General features: G+C 35.0%; 2 protein-coding genes across 4 annotated transcripts in view; one reads left to right on the forward strand and one right to left on the reverse strand.

Annotated features, from left to right (window-relative positions):
- Window positions 1-21288, reverse strand: part of LOC127856856 (SH3 and PX domain-containing protein 2A-like) — a 168871-nt gene that overhangs the window by 83205 nt on the left and 64378 nt on the right. The gene's annotated exons all lie outside the window — the stretch shown is intronic.
- LOC127856861 (TBC1 domain family member 14-like) overlaps window positions 12571-21288 on the forward strand; it is a 34464-nt gene continuing 25746 nt past the window's right edge. Inside the window, exons 1-3 of the mRNA XM_052393020.1 lie at window positions 12571-14021; window positions 19003-19129; window positions 20206-20291. Of these exons, the coding sequence (XP_052248980.1) occupies window positions 12856-14021; window positions 19003-19129; window positions 20206-20291 (1379 nt within the window). The 5' untranslated portion in view covers window positions 12571-12855. The remainder of the gene's footprint in view (window positions 14022-19002; window positions 19130-20205; window positions 20292-21288) is intronic.

Raw genomic sequence — 21288 nt, forward strand, 5'->3', positions numbered from 1 at the left:
CCTTTTCACACGCAAACAAATTTTGAGCCCTGTTACCTTGACCTTGAACATAGGGTCTGTGTTGAGGTTTTGAAATCTGCATTTAGGTTGTGAAAAATGCTTATAACTTCTATCAAAGAGTTTTTTTTGGGCATATGTCATCCTATGGAGACAACTCTTGTTTACTCAGCAAAAACCTTGTTAAGATTTGTGCTCAACCACTCAATATTTTAATATCTACTACAGGTAGAAACTTAGGTCGCTATCAATATTCAATTACCAACACATATAACTGACCAGATTGTTAGCAGAATTAAACCCCCTTTTTACTTAAATAAAGCCTGGTTAACATTTTTCTTCCAAGACTAAAGATATGTTAAGGTGTTCATGCAACTATTAGATATCTATTTAACAACTACAGATATTCAATTGAAACTTCAAACTTGTCTTTAGGCCACAGATCAAAGCGTATAAATCTGACTTGCAATTAAGCAAAATTATGCCCCTTTTTGTATTTCAGGAAAATTCAGGTTCAAGTGTGCATTCAACAACTCATTATCTCTTTATCTACAACAGAACTGATGTTCAATTAAACAGCTATGGGTGCATAAGTGGTCATTATATGTAGCCCTTGATCAAGTCCACAACTCTGACCTGCAATTAAGCAGAATAGTGCACCTTTTATACTTATTTAATTCATTTTAAGATTTGGTTTGCTCATTTATATCTTAAGTTTGCATGCACTTTGATGAAATTTTGGATATAGCGAGCCAGCATGGAGACCCAAAATTTGGGGCATGTTTGGTCAAGGTCCCTGCTGCTTAATATTTATTAAGATTTTTTTTTTTTTTTTTTTTTCAAATAATTTAGGATGGAGAATCAGATATTTTGATGAAATGAGTCGTGTTCTGCAAAAATTGGACACAATGCATGTGCTTAAAGTGTCGTCCCAGATTAGCCTGTGCAGTCCGCACAGGCTAATCAGGGCGACTTTTTTCACTTTTATGACATTTTCCATTTAAATGAAGTCTCTTCATAGCAAAAATCCAATTTAGGCGGAAAGTGTCGTCACTGATTAGCCTGTGCGGACTGCACAGGCTAAACTGGGACGACACTTTATGCACATGCATTATGCCCAGTTTTCTCAGAACGCGACTCAAATGTTGTGTGCAGGAAGCTTTCATGCTGATATGTGTTGGGATTGCACTTGGCTCCAGTTAGGTCAAGGTCACTGTTCACAAAAATAGAGAAAAGAACCCTTTTAATAACTTTAGTTTGGATGAATGTATCTTGCTGTTATTTTGTGTTACGAAAGCCTACATTCAGACTTAGAGAGAGTAAATGTTCATTACTCTTTCAAAGGGAAAAAATAGTTAACCATTCTGTCTTTGGACATCTCTTGTTATTCATTTTGTGAAAGATGTTTTTAATCTTCATTAACGTTTTTTAAATCAAGTGCCTTCTTAGGTGGAAAGTAGAGGACAAAATTGTTAAGTTATTTTAAACTTTTCTTTTATTAAATTAATAGTAAACTCTTCTTTAACGATCCTGAATTGTGATCCATCCATTATTTTTGCTGTTACTTTTCAGTTTACTGGTTATTTTATTACATGTAGATTCTTGCTTGCTTTCACCTGTTAGCTCTTGTTTCATCATATACATTTATAGTCATCATGCTGTGCATCTTAGCTGTTTTAAGCTTACTTGAGCCAATAGTACTCGTTGAGAGTTTGTAGGATACTGTGTTTTCAGTCTTCCATCAGTCTGTGAGGGGGTAGCTTTTTTGTCCCCTACCGGTTTAAGCCGGAGATGACTTATGGTTTGCGCTCTGTCTGTCAGTCTGTCTGTCCGTCACACTTTTCTGGAACCTGCGATAACTTTAAAAGTTCTTAATATTTTTTCATGAAACTTGCAACATGGATAGATGGCAATATGGACATTATGCACGTCAATTCATTTTGTTCCTATGTCAAAAATTGTGGTTGCTATGGCAACAAAAAATAAAAATCTGAAAATGGTGGAATTTCTGACAATCGTGGAGCCGGTAGGGGACCATATTGCTTGACAATAGCCTTGTTTCTAATGACTTTTCCTGAACCGCTGGGCAGATTTTAATTAAACTTCACTGGAATGATCATCAAATGAACCTCTTTCAAAATTGTTCAAGCTTTAATGGTACATGTGTATATAAGCTGATGCATGTCATTAGAGTAAACAATGGTTTTTAAAAATGAAAACTGTAAAATTCTTGTCTGAAACCACAAGGTAAGGTTTTTAAAATTCAGATTGTAACATTGTCTTTGGTCGTCTATTTTGTGTATTTAAATCATGCCCAGGGGTCAAAAGTGGCCATGTTTAAGGGGTCAAACAATTTATGTAGAGGTCTTTTATAAAACACTTTGAGGTTTGCTAGTTGGCATGTCTTTTGGCAGTCCTTGTATGTTCATAAAATACCCCAGGGGTCAAATTATTCATAAAGACTTGTATAGCAAATATCAACAAACTCAAACAAATCTTCTTTTCTGAAACCATAAGGGTTAGGGCTTTTAAATTTTGTGTTTAACTAAGTTTAGTTTTCCTCTTCTGTTTTCAAGTAGGATCTTTGTGTTCCTTCCAGTATTTAGTATAGTTTCCCCTTCCGTCTTCAAGTAGGATCTTTGTCTTCCTTCCATTATTAAGTATAGTTTCCCTACTGTCTTCAAGTAGGATCTTTGTCTTCCTTCCATTATTAAGTATAGTTTTTCCTACTGTCTTCAAGTAGGATCTTTGTCTTCCTTCCATTATTAGTATAGTTTTCCCTACTGTCTTCAAGTAGGATCTTCGTCTTCCTTCTATTATAAGTATAGTTTTCCCTACTGTCTTCAAGTAGGGTCTTTGTCTTCCTTCCATTATTAGTATAGTTTTCCCCTACTGTCTTCAAGTAGGATCTTTGTCTCCTTCCAGTATTAGTATAGTTTCCCCCAAATACATGTATTCGCCTTGGACAGTAGATTACCCCTATTGAAATTGGGATCACTAGGTCAAATGTCAAGGTCACTGTCACAAAGTGTGAAAAAATTTCCGATCAATAACTTGTCAACGAATTGACAGATTGGCTTGATACTTGACATGCGAATTGGCCTTGGCCATTAGATGACCCCTATTGAAATTGGGGTCACTAGTTCAAAGCCCTGTTTGGAGGGGCATACATGTATGTCTCCGACCGCAGAACACTTGTTAGTATAGTTTTCCCCTTTCGTCTTAAAGTATGATCTTTTTCTTCCTTCCAGTATTGAGGTTGGCGCTCTGGGAATTCAATTTGCTCTTATTACATTTAACAAAACCTGTTCGGGATTGCTGTTGTAGATAAATATTACATCTAAGTTTTTAGTATTTTTAATTGTTTATGTTTAATACATTTACTTTATCTTCTTACATAATGAAATGTTTGTTATTTTATTGTCTAAATTTGTATGTCCCCCAGTCTTTACTGGAGGACATATTGTTTTTACCCTGTCTGTTTGTAGGTATGTTTGTTGGTTTGTTTGAGTCAAACTTTAACATTGGCCATAACTTTTGCAATATTGAAGATAGCAACTTGATATTTGGCATGCATGTGTACCTCATGGAGCTGCACATTTTGAGTGGTGAAAGGTCAATGTAATCCTTCAAGGTCAAAGGTCAAATATATTGGGGGACATAGTGTTTCACAAACACATCTTGTTCTTATTGTCATTGATTTTATATAATATAAGATACCTGCAGTAAAATTTTAGATTTATATTAGGAATCATTTGTTAATGTATGGGTTGATAAATGGTTTATGTTTTGTATATTTGCTTTATTATTAACTTCCATCATGAAAATTGTTTTTGATATTTTATTGTCGACATTTTTGCATGTCATGTTCACTAACATGCTAATAGATGTCTGCATTATAATGAATGTTATATTTAAGAAATAGTTATTGATGTATTGGTCAATAAACTATTTCAAGATTTGATTTATAGAAACCAAATAAACTAAAGCCAAAGTGAGCTGGAGTCAGGGAATACTGGGTGTAATTGATTTATAGAAACCAAATCAACTAAAGCCAAAGTGAGCTGGGGTCAGGGAAAACTGGGTTTAATGCATGTGTGTAGAATGTTGTCCGAGGTTACCCTTACACAGGTTAATCAGTGATGACACTTTTCGCCAAAACTGGATTATTGCTAGGAAATGAAAAAAACTCATTAAAAAGGGAACATGAATTAAGCCCAGTTTTCGCAGAGCACGGCCTAAGTGAAGTGATGGATCCGATTGACAAAGATTAGTTTTGCTGATAAACAATTATTCTCTCAATTTAATTCTTCCGTGATCTGATATATGTTTGAATTGAAATAAAAACTACCGCATGTATCTGTGCCACTCTCTGGATCCAGGAGTCTTTAACATTGTTTATTTACAGGCAGTTTTAGAATACTATTTTATTATTCTATAAAAAAAAATCTGTAAGTATCATTTTCTAAAATTGTAGAAAATGACAAGATTATTTTGCATCTGTGTTAAATTAGAATGTTACAATAGTATCACGCATTTTTAACCTTTGAATAGTTAGTGAGCATTTTACCATGTACAAGACTTAAATTTTCATTTTCAAGGTTTTTTAATACATGTACCGGTACATGAATAAATTCATGGACTATTTTGAATGTTTTCTGTTATTTTATTCTAAGTACATATATAATATGCTTCATCTTTGACAATAAATATGTTTGAAATGAAAGGTTATTGAGCATTTTAACATGTGAGACTTCATTTTTCACTTTAAATGTGTTTTAATACATGTACATGAATAAATTCATGCACAATTTTGAATGTTTTCTGTTATTTTATTCTAGGTTCATGTATGTGTTATCTCAGAAAATAAATTATTTATAATGAATTCATTATTGTCGATCAATTTATTTGCCTTTCATTATTGTCGATCAATATATTTGCCTATCAATTATATTCTGTGACAGACATTGACTGTGAGATATGGAACCATCCAATTATTGATAGCATACATGTACATTGTGAGATATGGTACCATCCCATTATTGATGTCATACATTGTGAGATATGGTACCATCCCATTATTGATAGTATACATTGTGAGAAATGTATCCATCTTTTGACCCCAGCCTTCAAAAAAGGGACAGAAGCAACTCAGCTTTGGACCAATCTCCCTAAAATCCGTATGCTGCAAACTGATGGAACACATCCTCCACAGCCAGGTCACTCAGAGAGATACAACATCCTGGCGCAGCTGTGAGTTGAAATTCATCCTCACCATAAAACACCTTGTTGCATCCCTCGATGCTGGTGAGCAGATTGATGCAATACTACAATCCAAAGCCTTCGATGTTTTATTACGAACTAACGACTCGTCAAGAAACTGAGACGCAACAGTATCAGAGAGCCAGTCCTTACCTTGATAGATGGCTTCCTAACTGGGTCTTTGTTGAAGGTCAGTTCTCAAACTCGGTGGACGCCACATCAAGGCTCTGTCCTCTCACCACTGCACTTGCTGGTGTAAATCAACAACCTTGCAGGTACTGTAACCTAAAAAACGCGGCACCTTGCAGACGACAGTTTCCTGTGTAGAAGAATCGAGACAGCAGAGCATACAGAACTTCTCCATCTCGACCTGGACGCCTACAGAAATGGTAAAAAGACTGGCAGATGTCCTTCAACCCGACAAATTGTGCAGGCCTGCACATCTCCAAAAAGCGCAAGCCAATAAAGTCGGAGTATGTCATCCATGGACAGAGGCTTGCAGCTTTGAAGGAAAGAAAATACCTTGGAGTGACAATCTCAGACAACATTTCATGGAAACCTCATGTAGCCTCAGTCACCTGAATGGCAAATAACACCCTCGGCTCCTTGAGACGCAACGTGTCCAGCTGCTTACATAGTCTCAAAGCACATACACTACTTTAGTGCAACCAACATTGGAGTATCCTGAATTGACCAGCTTGATGCCGTCTAGAGACGCTCTGCTCGCTAGGTAAAAGGGGATGATAGAACCACAAGCAGCAGCTCATAGGTGACATTGGGTGGCAGCCCCTCAAAAGACTTTTGTACACAGTGTTATAATTTTCTTTTCTGGTACGACAATGCCCCAGAGATAGGGATCTTGTATAATTGATGAAGAAGAAGAAGACATTGTGAGATATTGTTCAATCCCACTTTTGATATCAGATATTGTGAAATGTGACACCATCCCATATTGATATCAGACATTAATTGTGAGATATGGTACCATCCCATTATTTGTATCAGACATTGTTAGATATCTTATAATTTTAATATTAATATAAGACAGTGTGAGATAGTTTGCCATCTCATTATTCATATCAGAGATTGTGAGATCTCGCAACATTCCAATATTGATACCAGAAATTTTTAGATTTTTTGCCATCTCATTTATATCAGAGAACGAAAGATGCGGCAGCATCTAATTATCTAAAGGTATTTTACATGTTGACAAGTGCCACCACCAAACTGTATACCTCAAGTATAACATTTCAGTGTATATTTTATTAATCTTCCGATTATTTTTAAATTGATATGATAGTTTTAAAGTTGGCTGTATGATTTCACTTTTTCGGCACAAAAGTATGTGTTTATTTTCATATCATTTCATCGGCTCGGAATATTAAAAAAATCTCCATTCAAATAATACGGGCAAAAGCCCGCGAAGCGGGCGTTGACCGTTCATACATATGGAAATTTAGACATAAAATTACATAAGAATGCCACATAGGGATGCGTCTCAAAAAAATTTGCCACGCGACATATATTTTCGCGATGCTATTTATGACCTTGAACAAATCAAAAACACTTTGACATATGCTAAATCACATGTAAATACAAACCTCAGGAAAAAATATATCGATGACATCATAATTGTGTAGAGAATCGCACTAAATATTCTCGCATTATTTGTTTTTCTTCGCAACCGTTCCAGAATTAAGTCATTACTCATTATCTCCCCTGAATATTCATCTTCAGTGGGTATAAGCCAAAGACTAGTTCACTACCTATAGTGACAGTCTTTACCAAACACAAAATACGTGAACATAACCCGTCCTAAATATATTGCCGAATCTCAGATTTCTTTCGAGTTTGTTTGCTTTGATCTTTTCGAAATCGTATTGTTATTATTATCCTGACAAATCACAAACGCTTGTTAAAAAAGTATTTGTTTTAAACATTATAGTTGGCATCTATATTCTTCCAGTATTCTCGCGGTATTTCAATAACGACACCCTACTGTTTATTTGTCAGAATTCGTGACGCATTTTCCATTCGCACTCAGAAAGAAGTTTTACGTGTGATTATGAGCAATTTTCTGGTAAGTTGTCGTTGTTATCCATCAGAAACACATTTATTCACAAAATTTTAAGATATTCCGATCTAACTTTTTAGTCTTAAAGCTTTAATTTTTAACGTATTTACACCTCGTCTGCTCGCACTTTACCGATATCCCGAAAGGTTACATATCACTATAATAAGTTTAGGCCTAAAACCACAAAATCCGATACCGTTGGATTTTCGTACCAAAATCTTACGTTAAAAATCTTCTAGATTCGAAATCAACAAATAACAAGACATTTATAAAATGTCTGCATTATTGATCAAATTTTAAGATATTTGTAGGTTTTCCGTTTTTAGAAGCTTTTCTGTCAAGGCAAGAGCTGGGAATCACACAAGCCATTCTATCCAGCAAAACTGACAGTTTTGGTTTACAGAAATCAACAAAGGAGGGATTCCTGAACTATGAAAATTTCCAAGCTATACACACAGTTATTATCTGTGGTGATCTTTATTGGTTCTGTTGGTTTACTTGGATGGAACATGTGTGAACTTTTATAAAACTTTGAAATGTCTATATCTGTCTATCTATAAACAAAAATCAGCTATGGTATAATAAGATCAGATGTGCAAACAATGTCAAAGGGTTGTTAAATTAACAATTTGAAGGCAATTATGCTGAAAAAATATGAACATTAGTCTGTATATCGACAAGTGTTTGCAAATAAATGTCAAACTAGTAATACAAAACTTACCACAAGTATGTAAAAGCACTAAGTACCTGTTGTGATCATTTTTAGTAAGATAGTGTAATTCTAAACAGTAGAAAATAGCTTGTTTAGTAAATGCATAATGCAATTAATATGATTTCATTTCTATTGTGTAGTTAAATTGGTTGTTACTTGTTAATCCATGATAAATGTTTTATGGCTAGTACAACACCAGCATTGTTAATTTTGTAAAAGGTAATAAAATAACACCACTTTGTAATTTCATATACGTAAATATTCTTGTACTGTTGGTTGATGACAGTGTTTTAGTATTACTTTTTTTTGTAACTATTATTTTATGTGCAAATAAATGATGTGAAGTGTTTGTATCTCAACACAATACCACATACCTTTTTATATATGTACTGTGTTCTGTGTTATTTGAATGTTAAAATTAAAAACAATGGATGATATAAAATGATGCATTCTAATATTTGCATTTAAATTGTTACTATAGAGCTAAGTGTACGCAGTTTAGACTGTGATTAAGAATTGCTACAGAATAGCTAGCTTTTTAGTGGCAACAAAATTTAAACTATTAAACAATAGTTTGCGAAAGAACATTAGAAACCTGCAAGATATCTGTATTTATTAAATATTTTAATTGCAAAACAAGTATGCTGTTATGCTGTTACACATAATTATACATTGATAATAAATAAGAAGACAATTAGCGGTTTTAACGTTTCCCAACAGTAAAAATCATTCTGCTGATGAAGTCAGTGGTATACAGACGAAAGCTCCAGGTATGGCTTTCATTACGTAGTGTGTGTAATTTGACAGTCTAAAACTTATTGGATTAAAAAATCCTCTCAAATTTGTCAATCAAAATTGATTTGACACATCACATGATTTTGATTATGTTAAATCAGTGTACTGTATGCTAAATGCAACTGCTTTAGCAAGCTGTCAAGTTGAATTGAGACATTTGATGAAACCAAAACTGTTTCCTGTGTAGGACCAGTACTTAGTGTCTATATGACGTACAATGACGTCAAATGTCTACAAGACCTACTAGGTAGAACGAGAAATGTACTTCGACGTACAATTTTCACCGACCCTTGAGTGTTAGCCAATCAGAAGACACCTTACATCTGTTGCTTTTAGAGATATTTGACATTGAACATTATTATTATTATTTATACCAAATTATGCGACTATCGACCGCTAACTCATAGATATTGTGCGTATTTATTGACCTGGCGTGGCGAAATTAACCTCTGACTTATGCAAATTATGGTTTTCACAAAATACGACCAACTGGGGAGGTAATTATACATTATTTATCCCGTTATCGTTTGGTAACTGTTTGGTTACCGTTGGGAATTTCCTACACAGTAATGCGCTGGACGGTCGTGATACTCCGCCCCGCATGATTAATAGATACTCACAATGTGCTGAATAATTTTATTATTAAAACAAGAGGGCCAAGATGGCCCTAGTTCGCTCACCTGAGAAGAGTCGGTTCATTCAATCTTTACCAAACGTCAAACTTGACCTAGATATTGTCCAGACAAACATCCTGGTCAAGTTTCATCATTATTGAACCAAAACTCTGGCATTAAGTGTTTTTGTTTTTGTAAGATTTGACCTGGTGACCTATATTTTGAGTTGACCCCCCCCCCTTACCAAACATCAAACTTTGCTTACTAAAATAAATATTATGACCAAGATTCATAAAATCTGAAACAAAATTGTGACCTCTAGAGTGTTTACAAGGATTTTGTATAATATAATAAAAATTAGGACAATCTAAGGGCAATAATTATGGCATTAATTATGTGATATATATAAAACCAATCTTTGTACCAAGTTTCATGATGATTGAGCAAAAAATGTGATTTCTAGAGTGTTCACATGCTTTTTTTACTATATAAATATAGGAAAACTGCCCCCCCCCCGGCAGCCATGTTATTCAACTGACCGGAACCATTTTCGAACTCAACTCTCATATCAAGGAAACAAATGTTCTGACCAAATTTCATGACAATTGGGCCAAAAATGTGACTTCTAGAGTGTTCACATGTTTTTACTATATACATATAGAGAAAAATGCCCCGCCCACTGGCGGCCATGTTTTTTCACCGATCTGGACCATTTTCGAACTCGTCCGAGATATCAATAAAACCAATGTTTTAACCAATTTGCATGATGATTGGGCAAAAATTGTGACTTCTAGAGTGTTTACAAGGTTTCTTTATAGCCAAAAAGGAAAACTGCCCCCCCCCCCCGGCAGCCATGTTATTCAACTGACCGGAACCATTTTCAAACTCAACTCTCATATCAAGAAAACAAATGTTCTGACCAAATTTCATGAAAATTGGTCCAAAAATGTGACTTCTAGAGTGTTCACATGTTTTCACTATGTACATATAGAGAAAAATGCCCCGCCCACTGGCGGCCATGTTTTTTCACCAATCTGGACCATTTTCGAACTCGTCCGAGATATCAATAAAACCAATATTTTAACCAACTTTCATGATGATTGGGCAAAAATTGTGATTTCTAGAGTGTTTACAAGGTTTCTTTATAGCCAAATAAGGAAAACTGCCCCCCCCCCCCGGCAGCCATGTTATTCAACTGACCGGAACCATTTTCAAACGCAACTCTCATATCAAGGAAACAAATGTTCTGACCAAATTTCATGAAAATTGGGCCAAAAATGTAACTTCTAGAATGTTCACATGATTTCACTATGTACATATAGAGAAAAATGCCCCGCCCACTGGCGGCCATGTTTTTTTTCACCGATCTGAACCATTTTCGAACTCGTCCGAGATATCAATAAAACCAATGTTTTGACCAACTTTCATGATGATTGGGCAAAAAATGTGACTTCTAGAGTTTTTACAAGGTTTCTCTATAGCCAAATAAGGATAAATGCCCCGCCCACTGGCGGCCATATTTTTCAACGGACCGGAACCACTTTAGAACTCGACCAACATATCATGAAGGCAAACATTTTGACAAAATTACATGAAGATTGGGCATGAAATGTGACTTCTACAGTATTAACAAGGTTTTTCTTTTTTTTGACCTGGTGACCTAGTTTTTTACCCAGCATGACCCAGTTTCGAACTTGATCGAGATATCATTGGGACAAATCTTCTGACCAAGTTTCATGAAGATCGGACATGAAATGTGGCCTCTAGAGTGTTTACAAACCAATTTACGGACGGACGGAAGACGGACAAAGACCGGTCACAAAAGCTAACCTGAGCAATCAGGTGAGCTAAAAAGGTAACAATTGAATCTTCTTCAAATATGTATCGTCGACTCACCTAAATTCGCGACTAACCTAAATTCGCGGATTTTGTTTTCGTCACGTAACCGGTACCAAGATTTGTTTCTGCGCATGCGTGATCGGTGCGATATGAAAATGAATGTTTACTCGATTGGAACGATTGGAGATTTTTGAAAAATAATGCGTTTTAAACAAGTAAAAGTGTGAATTACAATCAATTAGCAAAAATACCATATTTTCTTAACACCAATAATATCCGACCATCGAATTTATATATATAAAGTAAAAATCAGATTTCACGATTTTTTGTTGTGTTCTGCTGTTTTTGTAGCATTGCAATATATGGGAATGTTACGCTTCGAAAACATGAGTAATTCCACAAGATTTATTGTGTGTTTCTTAGACCATGACAATTAAACTAACTTTTATTTCTTTTTTCTTTTTTAAGGCCATCCCTAAGCATTGTCGCAAGAAGTATAGGCCTTTTTCACCGACTGCCTTGATAAATGCATACAAAGCTGTTAAGGAGGAGAATGTGTCCGTTCTTACAGCCTCAAAATTATATACAGTGCCTTAAAATACATTACGTTACAGGGTCTTTCAAAAAATCCACCAAGACAGAGTTGTTATGGTAGTTGCTCCCATTTTCCATGCAATTTATCCTGTTCATATGTTAATAATTTATTGTTATTTCGTGTTTGACTTTTTTGTTAAATGATATATACTTCGAAGTGTATTTTATATTTGTTTGTCGACGTACAATTATTGTACTTCGACGTACATTTCTCATTTTACCTTGTAGATCTTCTTGACTTTCACCCCAAATGGTACGCCATAGTATGTCTTTAGGGTTATCTAAAGAATGCCCCCACTTAAGGGATCAATACAGAGACCTCCCAGTGACTAAGCCAGTTAGCAGACACCCCATCCACTATACCACAGCCACCGAACCAGCTTTAAATTCTTGTGGCTAGAAAAAAAATAAGATGCTAGATCTTTAAGCTAGGAACATGTAACTCGTTTTAAGATTGATTTTTTTGTGATGCATTACTTAATTATTGCAACAATTATAATATTTTGAACACAATCATGTCCATATATTTATTAAAAATACATGGTTATCTAAAAACTTAAAAAGCTTTTGCCCGTAAATTAGGTAGCACCTATTATCATATTATTTGTCTTTATCGTCGTACAGTTAGTTGTGTGTAACCCACTTTGTAACCCGGTTTCCTCCCACTTATTTGCATATTTCAAGATGGCGGCCGTTGACTGATTTTGAGGGTTGTCGTCGTCGCGATATTTCAATTTTTCTTCGTTCGACTATAACAAAACGAATAAAGAATGGGTTAATCGAAAACTAATATGGTCTGGGTTTGATTCTGAAACCCGGTTATCGAATAAGGTTGTCGATTTCCACGCATGGTTTGTTGTTGACCAGGTCGCAAGAAAATGAAGAAGAATGTAAACAATGCCAATGGCCGTAAATAAGTAGTTAAACATTATTTCGGTTAGTAACATGTAGTAATAAAACACATAAGAATGTGTGAAGAATCACACATTAAACCGATGTCAGGAATGCTGCATAATGAAGATGCAGATATTATGATAGTGAAAGTGTTTGACAATAACGAAGATGCTGAAGAATTAAAGTCCAAACTGAAAGACATGACGGTCAATGGTAACGCAACTTCCTCATTTGAAAGTGACACTAATGATAACCATGATGACAAGCAAAGGAAAACACCAAGCAGAAGTGTTTCTGGATCTGATGAATTTCTGTGCCTTTCAACTGAAACGTTGATCGACAATCCAGAAGGACATGACCTTAGTGCCATACACAATGTAAGTGAAGTGATGCAGTATTATCAAAAAACCCGAGATGGGTCTGGTCAAGGCTCCAACAATAATTCTCCATCACAAAATAAAGTTGTTACCACTTCAATGACAAAAGTATCGTCTGGATTGCTTATTTCTCCGAACTCATTGGCTGGAGAAGTTCACATAGACACAAGTGAGAATAAACAGCGCATGTCGGCCGTACTGGAGAGTCTAGATCTTCAGCTATTTTATATTCCCACTACCCAGCAACTTGTTGCAACGAAAAAGACCGATTCAACGCATACCAAATTACATGCTACTCAGTCAGATAATGTGTTAGCTCGGACTACAAAGCTTGATGATTGTGAGACAGATTCCTCTGGATATGCTAGTGGTAAAAGTAACAGTTTAGAAAGACCTGGGTCAGGGTCGCCCATTAAGATGGCCACTTCTGATTCCAGTCCTGTTCATAGTATTTCAGAGTTCCTCTCTTCAAAAAGTTCTTTCAAGGATGATACTTCTAGTTTGAATGAAAGTGACTGTTTGATAAAGATACATGAAGCAGCAAATAGCACTAGTGATAATTCAGAATTTATGTGTGCCTTTCCAAGGATAAATACAAATGAGTCCCTTCTCAGAACGTTTAATGATGCTTCTAGTCTTTCAAGTTTAAGCACTGGGACAGACTTTTCAATATCAGCAGCTTCACTGGATGATTATTATGATGGCACTGGTCATTGTATCGACACAGGAGACGGGGGTTTCATGGAAGTGAACCTTCATACCCGAAACTCATTTGAAAGAGGGAAAAATGCTTCTCAAGACAGCGGCATTGAAGACAAGTCTTTGAAGCCAAAGCGGAGAGGCTTAACTGGTTTACTCTCTAGGTTAGTTTTTGTAATAAATTATCAGTGCTCCAGCTAGGATTTGAAAAGGGCAGTGGGGCTATTTTGTCAAAAGGGCACTTTCATACACGCAGTATTTTGTCACAAGGGAACTTTTGAGGGCGTGGTCTTATCTGAAATGCACCCTTAGTCCCTGTTTTATATTCATTTTAATATTATTAATAATTATAAGAATATATTTTTTCAATTGTTCAATTATTATTAAAGCATGTAAATAAATTCAATATTATTATATTTTTTTCAAGAAATAAAAGGGCAGGGCTGGGCCTCAGAAGGGCAGGGCGGGGCTTTGGAAGGGCAGGGCACAGCGCCCTTCCATTTAGGCATAGCTGGAGCACTGAATTATGAAAAAGATAACAATTCAGCTAGTCTTCAAAAGCATTCAATTATTTACATGGCTATGGCTTGCATAGTTTGCAAGTCAAAGTCGAAACAAAAGATACCTTTCGTAAGAATTAAACGTTTCATTTCCCAAAAGTAAAAATTATATTGCCCTCTTTTACTTTGAAGCAATTTATTAAAAACTAGAAATGGCGCGGCAGAGGCCCACACGTATCTCCACGCTGCATGTTTGACACAGGGGCGCCCCAGGTTTGGTAATGGGGCCATGCATACATGTAGTTTAGATTGACAGTATTGTCATAAGAGATGTTCAGTATAAATATGAAGTAATTCAATGTACAAATGAAGAAGTTAATGTAAAATAACCTAAAAAATGAGTGAAAATCTATACCCTAATTTCTCCTCCTCATCCTGCTCTCTTAACAAATCTAATAATGAATCAACTTCACTGTAGTCAATTATGTACATGTCATCCTAATTGGAATGACTTATAAGATGACTGAACATGCTCTCTTATAGCCAATCTTCTTGCTTCTGTTTTGGAAAAGTTATGTTTTGAGGTTAAATCTTAATGGTTGACTAAATAGTAGCGTCTCAGAAATTTTCAATCGCAATCTTGTACACAACAATGAATATGTTGAATTTCATGTCTGTCTTTGATGTGCCTGTTCAAGTCCATCTTGCTTTAAATTGTTTCTCATATTTTTCCCACACACTTTGACAGATTTTCAGTAATGAGTCTAAAACTCTAAAATTGTAATTGCACAAATTGAAAGTTTCAGTCCTTTTATAAACTCTTGAGGCTATAATCCATGAGTTTCTCATGCTTTGTATCAGGGTTTTTTCAGCACTGTCTGCACCTCCCAAAAACAGAGGCGTTCCCAAAGCAAACGGACCCGATCACAAACCGAAATTATTTAAAAAAAATCCCAATTAAAACAATTTTTTTTATTTTTTTTTTAGAAAGAAGTGTCTTATGACCTATGATTGTTAGATTATAAATGTCCAGCTGATGTGTATCATACCAACAAGCACTGCTGTGGTTTAGCGAAGATTCAGCACCATGAACCTGCTGTGCTCCCCATTAGGCAGCACATTCACACAAACCAAACTCACTCATCTGATCCTTACCTGCATTGAAGGTCTAGATCTGAATGACAAAACATTGGAAGAGCTGTGTGATGCTTTCAAAAACAGAAAGCAGAGAAAAATTTTGCTGTAACTTGTGTAACTAAACAGTGTTTGTTTTGGTATAATATATTTGCTATAAGTTTTTGACTGTACTGTTCTTATCTCCCAGTGTAACTGTAACTGAAAAACATAATTGCAGTACTTGAATAAAGGTTGATCATGCCCAATATTGCATGTGTTTATATAAAGAAGACAATATTACAAATAAAAACAGAATTATTTGTTAAACCACTGACTTATTTAAGCATGATAAATTCACAATGTTTTCCCAAAATGAGCCGTTTCGTCGAAGCAAAAATTCCCAAAATGGACAATTTTGTCGATAAAAAATTCCCAATTTGGTCAGACTCCTTTTCCCAAAATAGGCAGAAAAAACCCTGTGTATGCTTGACTGCATTTTATCTCTTCTCTCATATACAGGTGTCCTTTTGCGCCAATATTTTAAAATCTCTTGTATAAACATTATATTGAGCTAAACCATTTCACAGATGAGTAAACACAAACAATTGAATACTAAAAACATCTCTGCGCCACTACTGTGTAACTCTATGCGCCACTTTGATTTATTAATTTTTTTTTATATCATTTGGCAGGTTATTTACTTACCTCCCTTTAAAGATTATTACTTCCCTTGGATTTGTTTTTTTGACCTTTGAACTTGAAGGATGACCTTGACCTTAACCTTTAACCACTCAAAATGTGCAGCTTCATGAGATACACATGCATGCCAAATATCAAGTTGCTATCATCAATATTGCAAAAGTTATGGCCAATGCACCATACCGGAGGGCATAAAAATAAGTGAAAATCTCTGACCTGGCCCCGCCAGAACCCCCATAACTTTTGACCCAGAGGTCAGATCAAAATTCCGTCACTGTCACCGTCGCACATATGCTCATAGCTACCATGTATGTAAGTTTCAAGGTTCTAGTGCTAATAGTGTAGGAGGAGCAGGTGGCCAGGACGCATGGACAGACGGACGGACAGATGCACATCAATACAATATCCCCACTTTTTCTCCGAAAAACGTGGGGATAACAATGGTGTTACACGCCAACATAAAACACGCACACATTAAAAACTGCATTCTTTTGCAGACAGGTCAGAATTTTATCTTACCCCAAATCATGACTGTTTTCTTGTCCTGGGCCTTAGGCAAGTTTCGAAGTGGGTTATTTTAATGACTTAATGATGGTTGTCAATATTTATTATACCCTCAGTCTAATTTTAATATGTGAATGTGTAGTTTGTTACACTTTCCTGCAAAGATTTAATAATCACTCCATCTTCTAATAAGCCCCTTTAACAGAAGTCTGGTTTCAAGCAATTTGAGATTTTAAGGCCTTCAAGCTTTTTTATGTGTGACTTTAAATGCCAAAATCAGCTCCATTCCCCGTGCTTGTGCGAAAGTATGTGATTTTTTACCCTATTCAAACAAATAATTACCTTTCTGAATCTTAACTTAAATAAGTGTAGAAAGAAGAAAAAAAATGGGACTCACTCAGTCACTGTTGCATGTAGACAAACTGTATTGTTCACGTTTGATATTTACATTGGCTAACTGGGAGGCTGTTCATGTAGTAAAGCTGACTATGTCTAGATTTTATTTATTATTTATTTATACAGGTTGCAACTAATCAAAAAAACATAAATCATGATGGTCATCACTTCTTTGGTACTTGAAGTTTAAACTTAAACATTCTTGCCACCAAAAACCCAATTAATTTTCTAATTACAATACAATATTGCAGTAATATTATCCATCAAATGATCTTGGCAACAACATGGAAGTTAAATGCTTAGCTACAGGTTGTTTTATGAAAATGTTATTAAAAATGAAAAATGTATTAGTGTTTGTTATTGTAAACTTTGCATACCCCTGAACTTAATCAATCCAATGTCAGGATTTTTTATCTTTCAAAAATCATGATAAATTATAATCTTGCATTATAATGGACTTCAATTCAAACATACCATAATTCTAATGTTACAAATTAGGACATTTCATGAAATTTTCCTTGACATTTCACATCAACCTAACAACAATTCGAGGCTTTGGCGTTTTTGCACAGTTTGTTATCATTTTAAAAAGGTCAACTTTTAAAATGGTAAAGGTTAAAGGTTTAAAAGGTTATACACACATGTATTGAATGAATAATATTGTCATATCGTCAAAATAACAACATCATTTCACTGTATAAAAGTAAAAATTATGTATATTTTGAATGACAGTTTGTAATCACCGATACATGTATTTCAGGAAAGTACATGTATACATATGAAAAAAGTGAATTTTCCTTCTTACTGGTTCTTCAGAAGTTGTTATGTAAACTTTACAATTGGCTAGATTATCATGCAAGTCCACAAAGTTCAAAAGGTGTGCAAAAAATTCAATGTAATTGGATCTTTCAATGGTTCTGTTAGTTCAGTTGATTTGCTGCGTGTGAAACACTAAGCAGCTTTTGGTAGTTTCTCGTTGATTAATGTCAACACTGAGCTATTGTGATGAGTTCTTACATTGGCTTTGTAGTGAACTTTATTGTACTTAGTTGACATTATGGGAAACATACTCTGGTCATTGTGTAATTTTAATGTATAAAAAATAGCAATTTCACTGTAAAAGCTTTATTTATAATAGTAACTCCTACAATTAATGGTCTGCAATGTAGCTGCAGTTATAAAAAACCACATTTGACGAGCATATATTTAAGCAAGTTTCGAGGAATTGGTGAAATCTCTTTGTAGTACTAATTTACCTTCATTATTACTGTATTAGTGCTTATGAATTATATTTTTAATAGCTTTGGTGTGCATTATTGTTACATGACTGCTTTTACTGTACATGTACTTTCCTATAAATTTAAAGCTACATTTGTATGATAGGACAAACTATATTTTTAAACCAATGAACTTGAATGAAGGTCTGTCCCTCTTTGTCCTCTAACATGTTATGAACCTAATAATGTATCAATTGTCAGAAAAAAAGAAAATTGTCGCAAAGTCATTATTACATTATTATTTAATACAAGTTGAACAGTTCAACACATACAGTATTTTTATTATTTACTTATAAAACACTGTAATTGCATAGCTTTTTGCATAATATAGATTTCCGACTAATAAAGGAAGAAATCAATCAAGAGACTGTGTATTCAACTTGACAAGTAAATAAATTACATGTTGCTTAGTGTTTAGTGTACTTTATTATACTGTAAATTTATGTCAATTATATCTCTGCCAAGTTTGCACATTGATCACATGAGTTCCCACTAGATAAAAAAACTGCACTAAATGTCGCAACATTTGAAAAGATGTCTCCATTTTTTGTCCATCATATTGTGCACAGTTAGAGTCAATTTATATACATGTACCAGTATTTATTGTTATATATACTCACTATCTTGACTAATGATACACTTTCCTTCCACAGAGGCCTGTTTTCTAGGAAGCCCAAGGAGGGAAGTGATGATGAACAGCCTGGCTGGAAGTTGTTTGGAAAGATCCCACCCAAACATGGTGCTGCTAAACATCCTGGCCAGATTCAGTCAGAATATAAGGTATCTAACCGTATATATTAGCTCTGTTCTGGGGAAACTGGGAATAATTGTGTCTTGTTCTGAGAAAACTGGGCTTAATTCATGTGTGTAAAGTGTCGTCCCAGATTAGCCTGTGCAGTGCGCACAGCCTAATTAGGGATGACACTTTCCACCTAAACTTGAATTTCGGTAAGGAGGGACTTCCTTGAAACTTAAAATACCATAAAAGCGGAAAGTGTCGTCCCTGATTAGCCTATGCGAACTGCACAGGCTTATCTGGAACAGCACTTTACGCACAAGCATTAAGCCCAGTTTTCTCATAACAAGACATAATTTATGCGCTTATGCGCACAGGCTAATCAGGAACGACACTTTCCACTTAGACTGGATTTTCGTTTTGTAGAGACTTTCTTTAAATGAAATATTTTATTACACATGCTAGCCAGATTTAGTCACAACATAAGGTATCATGACATTTATAGGAAAACTGAATACTGGCACAAATAGCAATACATGTACTGCTTTTCCTCTGTATTAAGGTTCACTATCATTCACAAAATACTATTTTTGTTTTGGCTGATGGTGGATACCAAAACTGTTACTGTTTTAGGAATCTCTTAAATATTTTTGTATAATTACTATGAGTCTTACTCTGGGAGACGGGGTTTATTACATGTGTGTTAAGTCTCATCAGAGATGAACCTGTGCAGTCCACACGAGCTTATCAGAAACAACACATTACGCTTTGACTGGTTTTTCATTGATAATAGACAGACAGACAGACAGACAGATTATTTAGACAAATACAATTGTACATCATCTTCATGCTAAAATACACACATTATTCTTTGTCACGTAACTAGGCATAACAACATAACCTTTAATAGCAAATAATAGTCATTAAAGAATACAAATACAAATAAATACAATAATGTAAGAACAAGTAGGTTCTATCAAAGTGGTACTGAAGTTTATTGAACAGTATTACATGTATTAAGAATTTAATTGGTTTAAACAAGAGCGTCTTTAATAAATTTACACACATTCTAAATTATGGATTTTGAACAACTTCTACAGGTTTCTCTTTTCTAACACAGGAGGAGCAACAGGCCAGCAGTAGATCCAAGAAGGAGGACATTGAAGTCATGTCCACCACAGCTCTCATCCTGGAAAACAGGCCCATGTATGTACTGTTTGGTAGTGTAAGCCTTGTTTAACATGTCTTGTAGTGTAACCCCATGTATGTAATGTATGGTAGTGTAAGCCATGTTTAAAATGTATTGTAGTGTAAGCCTAAGTATGTACATATACTGTATGGTAGTGTAAGCCTTGTTAAACTTGTCTCGTAGTGTAACCCCATGTATGTACTGTATGGTAGTGTAAGCTGTGTAAAAATTGTCTTGTAGTGTAACCCCATGAATGCACTGTATAATAGTGTTAGCCTTGTTAAACATGTCTCGTAGTGTAACCCCATGAATGTACTGTATGGTAGTGTAAGCCTTGTTAAACATGTCTCATAGTGTAAACCCATGTATGTACTGTATGGTAGTGTAAGCCTTGTTAAAAATGTCTAGTAGTGTAACCCCATGTATGTACTAAATGGTAGTGTAAGCCTGGTTAAAAATGTCTAGTAGTGTAACCTTATGTATGTACTATATGGTAGTGTAAGCCTTGTTAAAAATGGCTTGTTGTGTATCCCCATGTATATACTGTATGGTAGTGTAAGCCTTGTTAAAAATGGCTAGTAGTGTAAATCTATGTACGTACTGTTTGTAAGTGTAAGCCATTTTAAAAATGTCTTGTAGTGTAACATCATGTATGTACTGTCATGTATGGTAGGCAAATATAGTATGTACTGACTTGTGCAGTCAATGTACTGTAAGCAGGTGTATGTTTGGTATAAAATTGTATGTTGCTTATTGTATCACATATGACAAGTCATTTTATTATATATTTATGTTTAATATGTTATTAATTATCCCTTTTAATAAAAATCACAACTTGGAACATTTATTGACATATGAAGACGCCGTAATAAAGCATTAATACAGAAGTTAAGTAAATGAAAGTTTAATTCCATCTTACCTGTAGAGCACTGACTTGCCAAGTCACAGCAGGTGTGGTACTGTTACAGAGTCTTTGAACTCTAATTAAATGCGAGCCTTTCTGTGGAAAATGGG

The sequence above is a fragment of the Dreissena polymorpha genome, chromosome 14 (assembly GCF_020536995.1).
Source record: "Dreissena polymorpha isolate Duluth1 chromosome 14, UMN_Dpol_1.0, whole genome shotgun sequence".
Classification (NCBI taxonomy): Eukaryota; Metazoa; Mollusca; class Bivalvia; order Myida; family Dreissenidae; genus Dreissena; species Dreissena polymorpha.